Below are 18888 nucleotides of genomic sequence, written 5' to 3'. Positions count from 1 at the left end.
TGTATTAATAAACTTTCTCTAATAGTGTACTGATGCCTTTGTTGAATTGTTTTCACTTTTTTTTTTCTTTGCAGCCAAATGTCTTGTAGGTCAAGGGGGTTGAACCATTTCAATAGCAACTGTAGATAGAAGCGGCGCAAATCATTTCTAAGCAGTGCTCTATTCTCAGCAGCGTTCTGTTCAGTGATACATGACAACCATTATACCCTTCCTTTAATGAATACACACAAAATAATTCAACATGTTTCAAGCTGAGTGTTTATTTGTACCGGTGACAGTGAACAGTAATATTGCACATACTGCAAGCCAGTTAATGCACATTTTTTTAGTTAGTAAACACTCAGGCCCTTCAATCTAGAGATCATTAGCTTTACATCTACTGTGCAGACGGAAGTAAGCATAGCGTACACAAAATATTAGCATAGTTTGTTGATTCAGGAATGTGAATTTTTGTTTGGTCTATACTGAAGAAATGAAACCTAATTACTAATACTACAAATAGCTGCTAATAAAATACATCTCCATTTCTGGAGGATCATCGCTGTGACGTCGCTGTGCTTTTCTCTTAACAAAAGTTAAGAGACTATATTTTAGATTTTTTATTTCCTTTTTAAACTTTTTATATTAATTCATGAACACCAGTGACTAAATCTCAGCTACAGCATTCATTGCACTATGGTTAGAAAATGCTCTGTTATATTGATATCCTAAGTTAGACATTCATTTCTTACACTAAGTTAGATACACTATATGGCCAAAGGCACTGATGTTGGATGAGGGGGGTCTAGCAGAGTTGTTTAGTGGGGTTCACGTCTGTGTTTTGTGCAGGACAGAACAGGTCTTCCCCACCACATCATTTCTCTCGATGGGCATTATGGTGTAACACTGACATTTATCCTTACTGGAGTTACTGGAATTGCAAAACCCATTAATTAGAATGAGATGTTCACATACTTCTGGCCATATAATGTAGCAGAGTATTACAGGTGTGTTGACTGACAATGAAATGTCATTTTGTTCCATGTCTTTGGTTAATAAATTAATTAAAATCTCTAATGCACTGTTTTAAACAATATAGATAAATATTGTCTCTCAAAATACAAATGAAAATACTTGGAGGGTACAAATAGAGGAATAATCTCTGTCACACAATTCTTCTTATGATATAAATAGTTATAGCTATTGAATCTTTACCACTATTCAAACATTTCTTACTGTAAAACTATGTGATATATGTTTGTCACAAACAATCACAATTTACACAAAGAGTCATAAATTCTAAAAACACAGCGTGTCAATACAGTACTTGGTACAATGGTACACACTTCAATTAATCTTCATTACATAACAGCTAAGAAGTTATGCATTTGTGCAATCACACTGACAGTCCAGATGGCTCTTTGATGGTGGTATATTACAGTATATTCTTACAGAGCAGATCCGGATTTTAAAGGAAATGTTCACAGTTGAAAAGTCACGTCCCTCAGTTTATACAAAAATCCGAAGCCTTGCCCATTAAATTTGCATTGAGAGCAATACTGTAAGCACAATTCCTGTTTCTTTGTAGAAAGTGAGAGACAAATTATTTCTAAATTCTGTGGTAATCAACCGAGTATCACAGCCACTATCATAGAGCTTAGCTTGTATTGAACCATGAACATTTCTTTAATATACACTTGTGCTGTAAAGTGAATATAATATTTTCTTTTAAAAGAAAGGGTAACGCTGTACAATAACGTCTCATTACTTAACATTAGTTAACGCACTAAGTAATGAATAACTGACAACGGGGCATTGAATTATTAGAAAATAATGCACTATAACTGTAATGACTGGAACTACTTTAACTCTGAAAATAAGAATCAAGATTTCAACAGCCCCTTATTATTACTAACATTAACAAACAATGAACAAAATTTGCATTACAGTATTTATTAACCTTGGTTACTTTATTATAAAAAAAAATTAGTAATGTATTAGTAAATATTAAGTATTTTTCGATGTCATTTCTTGTTAATGAATGTAGTTAACCAATGTTAAGAAATGGAACCTTATTGTTAGTGTTACCAAAGAAAGAAGAGAACACAATAGACAGGAGCCACTGGGAGAAGGGAAGAGGAGAGGACATATAATGTCATAGGAGGAAATCTGATCCTTCATTATGAAATTATAGTCTGAAGAGCTCACCACCTCCGCATTCTGGAATGTCCAGTTTCCTAGTGGAACATTCTAGAATATCCAAGAGGTTCATTATTCTAGAGCACCTCACTGGTCTAATACTCTGGAATGTCCAGCTGATACAATACTTCAGAATGTCTTCTCCATTTCCCATACTTCTACAGACTTTCCAACCTTTGTGCTTTATAAATCCTGTCCCAGTCTTTCTATCTCATCAATCAGGAAGTCAATGTCAGACCTGGTTACAGCCGGATTAGAGACGACCATTCTGAAGAAGTTAACCTTATCACCTTGAGGCTGGTAGCCCACCATTGTCGTCCCACACTCCATCATCATTGCCTTGATCTTGGGGGCAACCTAGATAGAAGTCACAGGACAGAAGCTTACGGTAACATGGCTAAATAATGTTAGCGGTGAAATAGCAACTTACATAGAGAAGGAGTGAGTCTGAGTATCATCTTACCTTATGAAGTCGTTGTCTTTTCTCCTCTCCATCTGGCAGGAGCCGGAGGCTTGGAGGAATGTACCAGAAACACACATTGGTGTGCTGGGGCTAAGAAACAGACAGAAGGACAGCATTAAAAAGTTACGAAAGAAACCTTGACTTTCAATAATACTATAGAATATGTGATAGACATGTGATGGCAAACTCTGTTGTGATTGTTTTCACTCACCTCCCCTTGAAACACCATCTCATATCCTTCTCGGTTCTTTATCTTGCGGTAAAGATACTCCGAGAGCTCCAGACATCTGTCAATGTGCTTCTCAAAGCCTATAGTGCCCTGTTAAAGACAAGAGATCCATAACATGACAGTTGATAGTCTACACAGACATCGTGTTGGATTGACATTATATTCTATACATTACAATACAGTAAAGATGCATCAAACATCCATCCATCCATCCATCCATTTATCCATTATTCATCCCAACTGTTAATCCATTCATCTATCCACCATCTATCCATCCACTCCTTCATGCATACAACTGTCCATCTTCCACCTATTTATTCACCATTCATCCAACTATTTATCCATCCATCATCCATCTAATCATTCATCCATTCATCAATTAATTCATCATCAATTCAATTTTCCATCTACCCACCCATCTATCAATCCATCTTCCATCCAATTTTTCAGCCATCCATCCATTCAATATCCAACTATTCATGCATCATGTATCCATCCATCCATCCACCCCTTCATACATATAATTCTGTTAATCTTCCACCCATTTATCCATTATCCATCTAACTATTCATCCATCATCTATTCATCCATTCATCAATTCAATTTTCTACCCACCCATTCATCAATCCATCATCCAACTATGCATCCATCCATCCATCCATCCACCCCTTCAAACATGCAACCATTCATCATCCACCTATTCTTCCATCCATCCATCCATCCATTAAAAATTTCAACTGTTCATCCGTCCATCCATCCATCCATCCATCCAACTGTTCATCTATCATCTATCCATCCATCCACCCCTGCAAACATACAACCATTCATCTTCCACCCATCCATCCAACTATTCATCCATCCACCCCTTCAAACATGCAACCATTCATCATCCATCTATTCTTCCATCCATTATTAATTCCAGCTGTTCATCCATCCATCCATCCACCTCTGCAAACATACAACCATTTATCTTCTACCCATTCTTCCATCCATCCATCCATCCATCTATCCATCCATCATTTCCAACTGTTCATCCATCCATCCATCATTTCCAACTGTTCATCCATCCATCCATACATACATACATACATCCACCCCTTCATACAGACAACCGTTCAACTTCCACCCATTCATCATCATCATCCATCTATTTGTTCATCAATCCATCTGTTCATCCATTCATCAATTAATGCATCATCCATCCATATACTATTATATGGATAATAATACTATTTATCCATAATCTAGCCATCAACCCATGCCATCAATCCATCATTTATCCAACCATTCATTTATCTATCCATCCATCTTTCCTTCTTTCCTTCTTTCCATCCATCCATCCATCCATCCATCCACCCAATGCATTCATCACCCATACAACCAATCCAATTTGTTTTTCATCCGTCCTTTAAAAACATAAAAAATAATGCATTAACACCGATGTTCACGATTTCACGGATGTGCACACACACCTTCGACTTCCACATAAGCCAGAATTTGAAGATGTCTACATGGCGGCCACACTGTATGGCCTTGTCCCCTGTGTCATAGGTAACATCATACTGCTTATCCGGCTGAAAGAGATATCCAGCACACATGGAATTGCAGCCCTGCAGAAGACCCTGAAAACATGAACACACACAGGAACACAATGGGATAGCAGAAACACTGAGTTGAGATAAACATAATAACGTCATATAGCAGCCATCTCTCTTTTGACTCTTTGTCTCTCCACCTGTCTTGTCTTCTCGACCTCACTCAGTTTTCTTTGTATTCTATTACTGAATTCTACTCCATTCCATTGCTATTCAGACTCATTTACTCTGATATCCTCATTTCTGTTTTCCTCTTACCTTCTCTCGGACCAGAATGGCGGAGCACTGTAGTGGAACGCCCATCATCTTATGCGGGTTCCATGTGACAGAGTTTGCTCTGCAGAAACAACATTAATCAGAACACGCTGTTCACACATGTTGTTTGTTTATCAGGTGCATAGCAACAGTTGTAACATTTAGAAATTTGAAATTTGCATCACTTTTGGAAAATCATTATATTTTAGTATTACGTTGCATATCTGCAGTGCGAAAAAAAAATCCAGTCAACTGCAGGGAATGAATGTAATGTTTTTGGACAATTAATTGCATATTATCAGCAATTAATATTAGAAAAAGCATCAAAAACATAAAAAATTATTTTGACATTATTACAAAGTGCAGTTTTTAAAGAGTCTTAAGTGGGTTAAGAAACAATCATGTGTACTCTCTTAAGTATACTTTAAGTGTCTTTATTTCATTAATATTATCTGCATGTACAGTTTTTTTTTTATATATATATACTTTTAAGAGTTGAAGTACACTACAAGTGGGCATTCAATACAATTTAGAGCTCACTTCTTTTTCACTAAGTTGAACAAGAAAGTTAAGCAGCAATTCCCACATACTTTGTTTTTATCAAATCAATTAGGACTACTATGTGAATGTTATGTCACCCAAATAATACTCATGGAGCAAACTGATAATAATGTATCATACCTCTCAATGCCATTCAGTTTGTGTCTGTGTTTTCTAGACATCAGTAAACCTCCACCCCACGCTCCCTTAAAACACATATTCACACCATCAGTTCAAAGCATTTCACCATAAGTCTGTTAAAGTGATTAATGAAATAATCACAAACGTACATCCACATGAAGCCAAATGTTGTATTTCTCACAGATGTCAGCAATCTCATTGATTGGATCAAAGGCTCCGTACACTGTAGATCCAGCTGTAGCATTCACGAACATTGGCACAAACCCCTGGACAGCAGAGACACACCAAAGCCATTTCACCAGATAAACTGACTTCGCATACACAATGGAAATCAGAGCTGCTCAGAACTAAATCTTTCACTAAACTCATTAAAATGCAGTTTGCATTTTCCTCAAGCACTATTAACGGTTCCTTATAACACAGTGCATTATCTGAGCTATTGTAAAAAAAAAAAAAAAAAAAAAAAAAAAAAAAAAACACAAAAAAAAAAAAAAAAGACAAAAACAGACAAACATATTATTATGCATTATTGACTTCATTGTTGCTTATTGTGAGAAAAAGAATGACTGTGTTTAAAGGGTTTACATGATTGTGACAGAAATGTCAAGGCTGGATTATAACTTTGTACAAAGACAGCAAGCAATTTAAACACAATAATCTCATATAATGTTGAAGTCTTTTGGTTAGAGTTGAAGAGTTTATTCTTGTGCACAGGAGACTCACCTTCTGTTTGGCATCAATGACTTTGGCTTCCAGATCAGCCGGAATCACTCTACCTCTAACAAAGACACGCAAATGTAACACAGACTCTCGTTGATGAGACAGTCCACAAACACACAGCACAGACACAGGGAGCTTACACTTACCTCTCGTCTGTCCTCAGCAAGATTAGATTCTCTGTGCCGAAACCCAGAACTGCACTGGCCTTCTTTATAGAGTAGTGACTCTGGGAACAATATTGTAACTGGTAAGTGTATGGTGGTATGTACATTTAATTACATCTGAAGCTTCATATCTGACAGAGAAGACACAGGAAGAATCCTGTTGAAAAAAAACAGCATATGCTGGTTAGGTAGGTTTTGAAGCATCAATGCTGGTTTGGGCTGGTTTAAGCTGGCCCTTAGCTGGTCATGAGCTAGTTTAGGCTGGTCCTTAGTAGGTCATGTGCTGGTCCTGAGCAGGAGCTAGTTGCTTAGGACCAGCAGAAGACCAGCTAAGGACCAGCTTAAACCAGCATTGATGCTTCAAAACCTACCTAACCAGCATATGCTGTTTTTTTTTTTTTTTTTTAACAGGGAAGCACCATCTAGCAACTCCACATTGCATTTGCCCTGGCATACATTCAAATGGTGCACATCACACCAGGTTTGACATTAATGCTGATCTGCCATGGAACCAAGATCATTTGATATCTTAATGCATATCTTAATGCATGCAAATGAAATGTGAGAGCTACGGCAAATGGAAAAGGTTCACAGTGAATTGGTCTCACAAAAAAACTAGTATATTGTTTCAGAAAACTTACAATATATGCCCAATGCACAATTTGTATAGACTACTTTATGGTGCTTGTTTTGTCAGTTTTGTAGTTCACTGCATATGAAAAATAGACACCAGGATATTCTGCAAAAAAAATTTCTTCTCTCTTTCGCAAGAAAGAAAATCACACAGATGAGTAAATGATGACAGAATTCTCCTATTTTGTCCCATTCATATTCTATGTGTTGCTTTTTGAAACATTTGATAGTAACAATGCAAGCTGAGTAATAACTTAAATATTATTATTATTAAATAACATTTTCAGGCTCTCAAATCATAAGCATCTAACTGCAATTATATGTAAATATATACAGTGCCTTGCAAAAGTTTTCATTTTCTATGTTGCAGCTGTATGTTAAACTGTTTTTAAATTACAAAGAAGAATGGCAGATAATTGCCAAATGCAGATGTGCAAAACTTGTCACATTGTACCCAAAAAGACTTGAGATTGTAAAAGTGTTTCAATAAAGTACTGGTGTAATAATGCAATATACTTATTTCAGTGTTTTATTAGATTTTTTTATTAGAAAGTTGTCACAGGTCTGTTTTGTGCTTTGTTATTATGGTGTATGGAGTGTAGACTGATGTGGAAAAAAATAATTTAAAGCAGTTTAACATAAGGCTGCAACATAACAAAACATGAATAAATGAAGGGGTCCCTGATAAAAAAAAAACAGCATATGCTGGTAGGTATGTTTTGGTGCTGGTTTAAGCTGGTCCTTTGCTGGTTTATGCTGCTCCTTGACCAGCAACATGACCAGCATAAACCAGCAAAGGACCAGCTTAAACCAGCATCAAAACATACCAACCAGCATATGCTGCTTTTTTCACCAGGGGTATGAGTACTTTTTCAAGGAACTGTATATATGAAGGAAGGAAAAGTAAGAAAGTGAAGAAAGAGTGTGAGTAAATGACCTACATGTTCTGAGGTGAAAAGCACCAGTCTGGGAGCAGCTGCCATGCCTTTGATTTTAACTTCAGGATAATGTTTATATCGTGCCACCATCACGCTGTACATGTTCGAGATTGCTCCTCCTGCAAAAACACACATTTTACTACATTTAATGGGTCTATAAAGCTTACTAAATCATATCTGATGCACACATTTCTAAGGCCTTTTTCAACATGATCAAAACTTTGCTGAAAAACCTGTACACAAACGGCAATATATGTACACGTTTGCTCAGACTGGGCCTCAATTTTTCAGCAGACAGAAACATTCACATTAGCCTTAATTGAATAACAACAGAATATGGAATAAGCCAGTTTTAGAATATTCTGTGGCTGGATTATATTGGGTCAAGTTCATATTTGTGCATGTATGTATTTATAATTGTCAGCAGAAACACATATTAACATGGCAGCTAGATGAAGATGGAAAGAAGGAAAACATTAGCCATTGATGTTTTATATTAACATTTCTCAAACTGTTCATTATTCTGTTGTTTACATAACCACACCTGGTGAGAAAATGCCATCGCCCTCTCCATTTGGCCAGCCAACAATCTCTCGCATTTTCTTCAGGGTGAGCTGCTCCATCAGTACAAACACCGGTGCAATCTCATATGTGAACCTGTAAACACACACACACACACACACACACCTCGTTTCTACTTGTCCCACATTAATGAGTGTCCTGACAGCAGGAGGTAATTCACTAACTAACTATCTGTATTCATGTCAGTCTGTTCAGTCCATCACAGAATCATTGTGATGGGACGAACCCCACTGGAGGCATCTTCAACCTATTAGCGCTAGTCAATAATCATCCACGGTGATTAGTAATGATGAGCAGCTCATTAGTACATGCAAATGTCAAGTGCTCAGGCAGTTCTGTCTAATCAATATAAACAGTGCTGACATATAATTTAGAAACAACGTGAACATGTGCGAACATGAGAAGTTGAAATCATATACTGCAGAGTAGACCGGGGCTAGTTGTCACAAGTTTTCTAGTGAAAAGTCCAATTATCATTGTGATTTCCCTATCAGTGGTTTTACATTTAGTATTTCTTATGTGCATTCTGTCTTCCAGATGACCATTTTTGTAGTAGCTGTTGGGTAAATCCAATAAAATAATCATTTTATTAAATAAATTACAACGGTTTAAATGCATCTCTTGGTTTTTGTCATTTTTTGAGTTGTATTATGCTTCACAATTATTTCACTTTGAGTTTTGAATAAAAGATCAAAATTCAATTTTTTTCTATATATTTCCTCACATACAAACATCTGTATATGTTTACTCTGAAGTACTTCAAGAAGAAAACACGGCATTTTATCCTTTCATGCTTAGATTGGATGTCATTTTCTAAGAGTGTTAATTAGCTGCTTTTACGACACCATCATTTCTGTCATAAAACTGACTGTTGGCCATTATAGGCGTTAAGCAGCAGTGTCACACAATACAGCCTCTAAAATCCAAAGGTTCAGTCAACTGGGAATGAGGAAAGTAAATCTGAGAATGTGGAGTAAATCTTTTATTGATCAAAGGAGAATTTGGGCATGGACTGTGAAAGACGTCATAAAATCTCTGACTCTCAGAGGTCAAACAGCATCAGGGGACTCACTGCTGCTGTCCTTATATAAATGAAGAAGATCCCAACAGACCCATAAAAATACTAAGAGAGCAGAATTAAACTTCCTTTTAGTTTTATAATCTGACATTTCATTAGACCAGACCATGCAGCCATATAGTTTTTTAAAGGACTGGCTTGGTTAGTTTTAGTATTCCTTACATATCTTACGTTTAACAAAGCCTACTGTATCATATGTGATACATAAACTTATAAGGCCTCAAAATTATCAGCATGGTTAAAAAACAGCTGGAATCCCAGTGTATTTTTAGCCTTTTTTTTTGTATAATTGTAAATGATAATAATAAGAAGAACATTTATATTGTTAATAATATTTCAAGAACATTTACTGGACTGAAGCAGCTTAGGTTTATTTGGTTATCCTCTCAATCATCATTGCATTGCATTTTATGCTTTCAAACTGGGCTTTGATCATAAAAATAAGCATTTAAATATCAACTTGCTATACACATTATTGGGAAATACAACTGATATTTATATGCATTTTGTGTGATTTACATTACAAGCTGTGAGAATTTCAGTTTACTTTCTGGCCATATAAATATCAGCAACTGCAACAAATTGCATATGTTTTGTTTAGTTTGGTCCTCTAATTTTTCTAATTTTAAATTCATTTCTAATTTGAATTATTTTTTTCCTCCTTAAATATGAGCTCCATATTCCCCTATATCATACTTTATGAACCATAAAAGCCTGATGTATCAAATATGATACTCAACAAAAAGCACATGCTTTTCAGACTTTTCATTTGTCCAAAAGTTCAATAAACAATTTCATAAATAAATTAAGGCACACCTGTGCAATAATCATGCTGTCTAATCAGCATCTTGATATGCCACGCCTGTAAGGTGGATGGATTATCTTGGCAAAGGAGAAGTGCTCACTAACACAGATTTAGACAGATTTGTGAACAATATTTGAGAGAAACAGGCCTGTTGTGTACATAGAAAAAGTCTTAGATCTTTGAGTTCAGCTCATGAAAAATGAGGGCAAAAACAAAAGTGTTGTATAATTTTGGTCAGTATATATATATATATATATATATATATATATATATATATAGCTCATGATTCAGGATCTGAACAAACATGTAGCCCATCACTCATCATTTGTACAACAGAATATGACAAAAACTAATCCATTTTCGCCTGCTATACAACAAAACAAAGAGCTCACTTAGACTATTAGACTATTGAAATATCTAGAGATCAGAACATTGTAAAGACTTTGGGCTTTTTTGCCTTGTGCCTAAGAAACCACAACAACCTAGCAACTGCATGGCAACACACTAAAACAACCAGAAAACCTTAACAACAGCAAAGCAATGCCTTAACACTGTGGCTAAGAATGCATTGGGAAGTATATTTTCTTTTTAAAAATCTTGGTATATTTACTCTTATAATACCACTATTATTTTTGACATTTTTGAACACTACTTACAGATACCAGTGTACCATTAGAATGAACAGATGAATGGATGGATGGTTTGATGGACAGATGAATGAATGGGTGGAGTGATGGGGGTGGAGGTGTGGATTGTGTCAGAGTCTCAGCTGGCACTGTGTCTCAGCGTGTAGCTGTAAATTAGTCTTGACCAATGAGGTGTTACTCCCCATTCTGGCCATGTCAATCCACATGCTGTCACATATCACTGGAGCTTTTCTGATGAGAGCTAATGTGTGTTATTCTGAGCTGCCACAAGCAGGTACATGCCAGTCATGGTACATTTTATCCCAGCCTTCAGTTTACAGAGCAGCATTACACTTTATTTGTTTTGTTTTTTTTTTGTTTGTTTTTTTGTTTAAAAGGGTTAATAAGTTTAAATTTATGTTTCAGGCTTTGATTCTATGCTGCATTAGTACAATAATGTTTTCTGCCATCTGTGCATGAATAGACTGACTATGCAAAAGTTAAAATGTTACTTCTGTTGCAGTGGAAAATAGTAACATCTAAAGTTACTGGTTCAGTTTAAGTCAAAAATACTGTGCAACTTATTTAATGTTAAAAAAAATATAATAATTATTTAATTTATTTAAATATTAAACAATTATTTAATTTAACTAATCACTGAACCTACCTACATACAACAAAGGTCACCACTTTTTACAGAATGAATGGTTGTTGAATGTTTGACATCAAATCAATAGGAGGTTTTCAAATTGTAAAAAAATCAAATCAAATCAATTAACCAGTCAATAAGGTTCTTGGCAGCAGATGTAAAACTACTGTAAATCTGACAAAGCTTGAATTGAGGCTGCACATTTAAACTGTCTGGTCTAAATTAATAGTAAACATTTAATACTTAACATAACATTTGAGGTTTATAACAAGCTCTATCTAGGAAGTTTGAGGAACATTAACGGTTCTGTCTTGCAAGCACCGTAAAACTTAATTTACTCACTCAACAAAACAAATGACACCTGGAAGGAAGGTTGAACTCACATGTTAGTGTTGGCAGTAGAGGTCAGCCACTCTCCAGCTAAACCAATGATGTCTAGACCTGAAGACAGCTGGTTAAAAAACCTTGGGTGACCTGCAGAGAAATAAGGAAAGAAAATTAGACATACTCACCACGTGTTACTGTAATGCTCTTGAAAAGTTCATTGAATAATGCAAGAAGAGCAGGTATGGGTCACCTGTGCGGACACCGTATTTGAGCGTGTCCCTGCAGTCCACCAGGATCTGCTCCAGGCTCTCTGGCTGATCACACAGCTCTAAGTTGAAGCCCTCCATTCCTTCCAGCAACTGGTGAGGATGATGGAAGTCCAGCACTTTAGTGGATCTGTCAAAGGTCTTCCGCACATAGTTAGTGAGGATGTCCACCACCTCCAACAGGAACTGCATTGTATACTCCTCACCATTTTTGGCAGGAAGTAGATCTGTGACCAATTTTGTTACACTGTTATATTGAGTCAATCAAATTGCAGTTTGTTCTGACAGTTGCCATCATCAATATAAAAATAAGTTTGAATAATTAAGATTTTTTTTCTTGTCTTTTTTATGTTTGGAAAGAGGTCTCTTACACTCACCAAGGCTGCATTTATTTGATCAAAATACATAAAAAAATAATAATATGAAATATTATTACAGTTGAAAATACCCATTTTCTATTTGAATATGTTTTGAAATAAAATGTATTCCAATGATGGCAAATATGATACACTACAATTCAAAGGTTAAAAAAGTAATTAATACTTTGTCAAAGAAGGAAATGAATACTTTAGCAATTGACAGCAAATACATATTATATTACAAAAGATTTCTATTTCAGATAAATGCTGTTCTTTTGAACTTCCTGTTCATATTGTTTTTTTTTTGAATGTAAAAAAAAATTTACAGTTCCCACAAAAATATTAAACAGCACAACTATTTTCAACATTGATAATAATAAGAAATGTTTCTTGAGCAGCAAATCAGCAAATTAGTAGGATTTCTAAAGGATTGTGAAGACTGAAGTAATGATGCTGAAAATTAGCTTTGCATTACAGGAATAAATGACATTTTTCAATATATTCACATAGAAAACAGTAATTTAAAATTTTAATAATGTTTCAAAATATGACATTTTTACTGTATTTTTGATCAAATAAATGTAGCCTGTGAGCACAAGACACTTTCTTCAAAAACATTTAAAAAATTGTAATATTTAAACTGAAAATACTTATAAATGTCATAAATGTAAATCATGTAAATAATTTACAAAAATGTTAATCATGTTAACATTTAGTTTGACAAACTATTTATATGAAAACTACATATAGACATGCAGAGACATCTTTTGTTGTAACATCTGCTTTACTGCTGAAAACCTTGGAATTTATTTATTTACGTTTTTATTCATTCTGAAACATAATTAACTGCATATCAGAAGAAATATGTACAATACAATTAAAGTATCCCATTGCAAATTATATTAGAAATTGTAGAAGTGTTTTTTATAATATGATAGCTTTTGAATTGAACCAGAAAATAGTTATTTTATTAAAAGGCCAAAAAAAAAAAAAAAAAGACACCAGGCTACTGTAAAACAGCAGCTTTTGGCTTTTGTCACTCACCTCTTGCATACAGATTGGAGAAGTCTGTCTCTGTTCGTCTGAAGCGAGAGTCTGGCTCGTTGTCCCGTGTTAAAATGCTCTTTGGCTGCTGATCGTTAAAAAACCCGACAATTCGGCTCTTGTCGTCAACATTATTGTTCTTCTGCAAAAATCCTATATCATTACACAGAGAAGAAGACTGAAATGAGCGGCCTCCATTTCCAAACATTGCAGCAAATAATTGAACACAGATTAAATATCTTTAAACTTCTCTTCGGAGCAGTGAGGATGCTCTTATTTGTCCGACTCCTGTGTATTTATGGCACAGGTTATCTGGGGGGAGGCCACCACTGATGACATCAGTGTAACAGTGATTTAGATGGACTGTAAATGCCCAATGAACCCTCAACACCACAGAGACCGAGACGCGGGGACGCGCTGATGATGTACTGCAGTTTAGAAATTTGTATTTATTATTAATTAAAATAATTAATAATAAAAATCTGTAAAAATCTAAATAATTTTAGTTTAATTGTTTAGCTTGGCACGGTGCTTTCGTTTAAAAACAAGAACCAACAAAACATCTACATGAGTGCAGAATTTAAGATGTCATCGCACTGCATTTACAACTACAGAGGAATTATAGCATAACGTTAGTTTAGCAATGCACACACAAAAAAACTCTGCATCGAGACAGCAGCAGACGCTTTCCATCCGCAAATGAACGCCACTGGAGGTTATTTCATTTTGTCGTCTTCGGCTTCCTCATTGTCCTCGTCCTCATGTTCCTCAGCTGATATTGGATCATTCAAGCGGTGCTTATGAACGCTCTTTTTCTACCACGGCAGCGTCACATTTCAAATACGCCAAATGAACCTATTATAAATGACGTAATATTTCATTTAAATTGTTTTTCAGAAATGATAGGCTATATTTTTTGACTCCGTAAAACACATTGTCATTTTATAGGTAGTCTTATTTATATTCGAAAATGTTTATTTATATTCTCATTCGTCTGTATCTAATGAAACACAACCTAAACCGACTTAGCACGACTGATTCATGAAAGACCATTTCTTTTGAAAGCACCTCTTATCAGTAAGCATTATGTAAAGGACTTGTGTTATCGCGGCAAAACAGAGGCTTGACGGATCGTCGTTTAATAGATCTCCACTGAGCATAAATTCTCTTGGGACACATAGAGATTTATCTGCTCACCTCTTAACTCCATTCTAACTATATGCCGGACAAAACAATCGTAAAGCTATTCTTTATCTTTAATAACCGCACCTTTTCGAAGGTATTTTCTTTAAGCAACATTTAGAAAATTCTGTAAAATTCACAATGTTTGTTTTTTTTCTTCAATGGTCTATTTACTGCAATGCATCTTCATTTTTTCAGACGAGTCAAATACTCACCCCTTTAAATGTGTCTATAAAAAGAAGCATTTTCAGTCTTCTCCATTCATGGGTACATAATAGAGGTAATTGCTATGGTGCTGTTGACTATCAATTAGGTGACCAGCAGACACCACCAAAAGGGGGCGCTATCACGTCTGCTTATCAAAAAGCAATTAATACAGACATTATGCATCACAGTGCCAGGTGGTATTTCAAAATCGTTGGCATAGCTATTTCAGGCCTACGAACCATTAAACAATTCCCTCTTATTTACTGAATTGTTTATAGAGAAGTCAAGTTTTTTTTATTAACATTATTATTTATTTTTTTTCAACTTACCGCATATCTTCATTCCAAGTTTCCTCGTACATCCATGAGCGACTCCACTCCAGTCATAGTCTACGGGGAAAAAACGGCGAAACCTCTAAGTAATCTGGCAAATAAAGCAATAATTATGGTTCCCGCCTACCCACAAAATACAACTGAAGCGCTCTTTCTAAATGTACCGAAGCGGTAAATGCGCCATCCTTTATGCTACTAATATGAAATTAATGTGGCAGCTGAACAGAATTCAGCATTAATACAGGCCAAATCAGGACAAGAGGTTCATTTGGAGCTCCGCCGCGGTCCCGCCCCTGCGGCCCAAATCCTCAGCAGCGCTATTACGAGTTCAGCACCATTTACCAGCTCATTATCTCTGTCGGTCCAGAGCTCAGCCGCCCAGCGTCTCCCAGCAATTCCGTCCCATTCTTCTCCAAATGGATTCTCCTTTATTCATCTCAGGTGCATTAAATCGTTTTCTATTTCAACTGCAATTCTGATTTACTTTTATTAGACTGTGATGTAAATAATTGCCATGCTTGGTAGATAAATGTGGCATAAAATGATTATTTGAAATCTGATGAAATTGTATATTTCTACATTTTAATAGGGGCCTAAATGACGAATTTACTAACATCTTGTTTTGAAAAGACTGCATATACACTTTTAAAAATAAAGGTTCCAGATAGGTGATTTTGCATGGAAGAACTATTTTTGGTTCCCCAAAGATCCTTTCAGTGAACAGTTCTTAAATGAACCATTTGGAAGAACATTTTAAAAATCTAAAGAACCTTTTCTGCATTTGAAAGGTTCCATTGATGTTCAAAGGTTCTTTATGGAACCATCGATGCCAATGAAGAACTTTTATTTTTTTAAGAGTGTAAGACACTTAAAGAGGAGAATAATGGAACAGAATAAATAGCGATGATTTTACGCTTTTGAAAATTCTTAAAAACAATATAAAAAATATGAGAAATAATCTAAAAAATAAAGAAAACAGAGCTCAGAATGAATTTACCCCGAGGCTAGGCTACAGACATACACAAAGTCACAATATGCCGTGACTAATTTTTGAAGAGCGTGTTTCTGTTCCGGTCATAAGGAAATTAATAAACAGAGCTGTGTGCTTCCCCCATCACAGAGAAACACACTGAAGCGAGCAGTGAGCCATTAGTACCGATTTAGAGTGCCTACAATTATAGCTACACTTCATATAATTACACACTTCTGCAGACAGACTTGTTCCCTTTTTTCCTTTTAGACAGAGACCACAAAAATATAATACAATATTAAATAATAATAATAATAATAGGCTAATTATAAAAATAAGATAATTTAAATAATACATTTTAAACAATAGTGTTTTACAGATTAGCCTACCTGTTACTACATTTAGCACGGCAAAAATGTATTTCAAATGAGTAATGACGCATCAGAGTTGGCTGCTCGTCTGTCTTCGCTAATTGCCTCTGAGCAGGTGTGTTTAAAGGCCATCACCTATGTTGACAACGACACTGGTCTGGCTGGCCGGCTGGCGCGGGAGGTCCGCGGCGCGCTCAATGCTGCGGTGATTTGTAGGTCCTGACGCGTTGCGAATAGCGCCGTTTTCCCGCCTCACCGACAAGATTAATGACGTTGGCCACAAAGCAAATAGCCTGAGTGAAATAGCGGTTTATCGGTGATGGACCTACTTGAGGAAGGTGGCCGTAAATTTGTCGAGTTGGGATCCGGATCGCCGCCAGAGGAGGAGGAGGAGGAGGGTGCCGACGCCGCCATCAGCCCCAGTGTTTAAGTCCTCAATTCAAAGAGCGCTGTCACTCTCAGAGAAACGGCTCCTATTTTAGCAGACAAAAAAAAGTCAAGCTGACTGCAGGGGAGATATATGGAAGCTCAGCACCAATACCTGCATAATTTAACGTCCATATCTAGCATCATTTAATTGAAACAGATTTTTCATGTCATAAATTAAAACAATAATTATGTCGAATATGCTAACGAACTAGATGGTTTCATATAGTCTGTATGTGCCACACGTTTCTTTAAAAAAATAAAATAGGCTACTTTAGGTTTTTTTGGGTTACAAGCTCTTCTGAAAACAGAACATTTTCCCCCAAATAATAGCAGAAGAACAGAACCTTAACAAAACCGTTTCAGCATAAAGAATTAAGTGAATGCGGTTTAAAGTTAAACTATTACGCGCACACAGGTTGTCCAGCCTTAAAATGATTTCTTGTAGGATAACTTTCTCAAATAAGCCGAGAATAAGCATACCATGACAAACCCATGACGATTTAGCTTTTCCCCCCTTCACTGATGAAATACTACTGGATCAATATGTCAAATGATTTTAAGACCTCTGCACTGAAATAATACCTTTGAACTGAAACGGTTCTCTAAAAGTTTGTCACATGAAATCGATTTGGTGCTCATCATCATGCCAACAGGAATCGCATATTGTCTTGATTAATATAGCCTACACATGTTAACATTGATTAAGAAATGGTGCATATTGATTTCTCAATTCAGGTGACATATGGATGATCGAAACTGATAGCTGTTGAAAGGTTAATAGAAATCTGATATCAGTATGCAATATAGATTGCTATTGTTATATTAAAATTTTTTCGGATTTTTTTCGGATAACATAAGATTTACTGCTTTACCGAATGAACATAAAGTACAAAAGCATAGACTGCGCTTTACTGAACGCCTGACTGTCGTGAAGCACCTGTTAGATTAATAATTACAGTTTTACTTTACACGATCAACAAAAGCATTCAAAACTCCAGGAAGCTGCTTACCTGTGAAAGAATCGAGAGTATGCAACAGTATCCAAAATCTCCACGCAACTAAATTTCCTCGACGTCAGATGCGCCCTCAATCCTCCAAAATCAGCTCACAAATATCAGCCGAAAAATCTCATTGACGGCTCGCGATGACCTTTCCGGAGGCAATGTTTTATTCGCTGCTACTCAAGGCGTCAATCGTAGCAGTATTTATTCGACACTACATGCGCGTTAGTAATCCTCGGACCCTCTCCACAACATCAGATTGGCTCTGAAACACATCTCATTTCTACATAAGCATCAGCACGGGCATTACGACAGCTCTGGCACGTTCCCGCAGGACTTTGTGCCTTAAATGAGAACGCAAGTCACGAACAAACTCTTTGCAAGTTTGACACAACAGCCACACACGACAGCAACGCACAACACAATACATTACATGCTGCTCTGGAGCTTAAGAGGCTGTGAGAGGAGTCTGGGTCATTCTGACCTTGAATCATCAAGGACAACAGTGCTTGTAGAACACCACATGTCAAGAGTGTTCGTGCATTTTATCACCTGTTTCTGAACAGGTTGTTCATTATAAATATCTCTACGCGTCATACTCATCGAGCTTTGAAGGGTCAGCCTATATGTTTAAGGGCAAGCGATCTTCTTAACCTTGAAAAGAGAAGCTCTTGTCTGAGAAGTTTTAGTCCTAAATGTTGGACACGAATGGGAATGCTGTTCAGACTGGTGTTGTAGGAGCATTCCACATGGTGGCAGCAAGCGTTCAATTAATGTAATAAACTCATGCGGTTCACACGCACA

At 36.2% G+C, this 18888-nt stretch overlaps 1 protein-coding gene across 2 annotated transcripts; it reads right to left on the bottom strand.

Annotated features, from left to right (window-relative positions):
• Window positions 1-235: 235 nt before the first annotated feature.
• On the bottom strand, window positions 236-18758 carry gad1a (glutamate decarboxylase 1a). 2 transcript variants are annotated; one of them, XM_051118941.1, is made up of 17 exons: window positions 18094-18758; window positions 16984-17127; window positions 15311-15370; window positions 13593-13745; window positions 12174-12416; window positions 11980-12070; window positions 8401-8513; window positions 7860-7975; window positions 6268-6347; window positions 6125-6179; window positions 5551-5667; window positions 5402-5466; window positions 4724-4802; window positions 4343-4492; window positions 2853-2960; window positions 2642-2731; window positions 236-2535 (listed from the first exon to the last, which is right to left on the bottom strand). In XM_051118941.1, the coding sequence occupies exons 2-17, from the start codon at window positions 17066-17068 to the stop codon at window positions 2362-2364; spliced, it is 1779 nt and encodes a 592-aa protein (XP_050974898.1). In that variant the 5' UTR covers window positions 17069-17127; window positions 18094-18758; the 3' UTR covers window positions 236-2361. The 2 variants fall into 2 exon arrangements, with proteins under 2 accessions (XP_050974898.1, XP_050974899.1); XM_051118942.1 differs by lacking the exons at window positions 16984-17127; window positions 18094-18758 and adding an exon at window positions 16673-16977.
• Between the last annotated feature and the right edge of the window lie 130 nt (window positions 18759-18888).

The sequence above is a fragment of the Labeo rohita genome, chromosome 9 (assembly GCF_022985175.1).
Source record: "Labeo rohita strain BAU-BD-2019 chromosome 9, IGBB_LRoh.1.0, whole genome shotgun sequence".
In the NCBI taxonomy this organism is placed as follows: Eukaryota; Metazoa; Chordata; class Actinopteri; order Cypriniformes; family Cyprinidae; genus Labeo; species Labeo rohita.
The sequence above is the reverse complement of the archived record's forward strand: the minus strand, read 5'-3'. Positions and strand labels throughout refer to the sequence as shown.

Bases quoted from the DNA above. Each gene is read 5' to 3' on its own strand.
- gad1a (XM_051118941.1), bottom strand. From the start codon at position 17,068: ATGGCGGCGTCGGCACCCTCCTCCTCCTCCTCCTCTGGCGGCGATCCG. The intron at 6,348-7,859 runs GTAGGTCATTTA...TATTGTTCCCAG, and splicing joins TGCTTTTCACCTCAGAACAT to AGTCACTACTCTATAAAGAA. The intron at 5,668-6,124 runs GTGAGTCTCCTG...TCTGCTGTCCAG, and splicing joins TCATTGATGCCAAACAGAAG to GGGTTTGTGCCAATGTTCGT.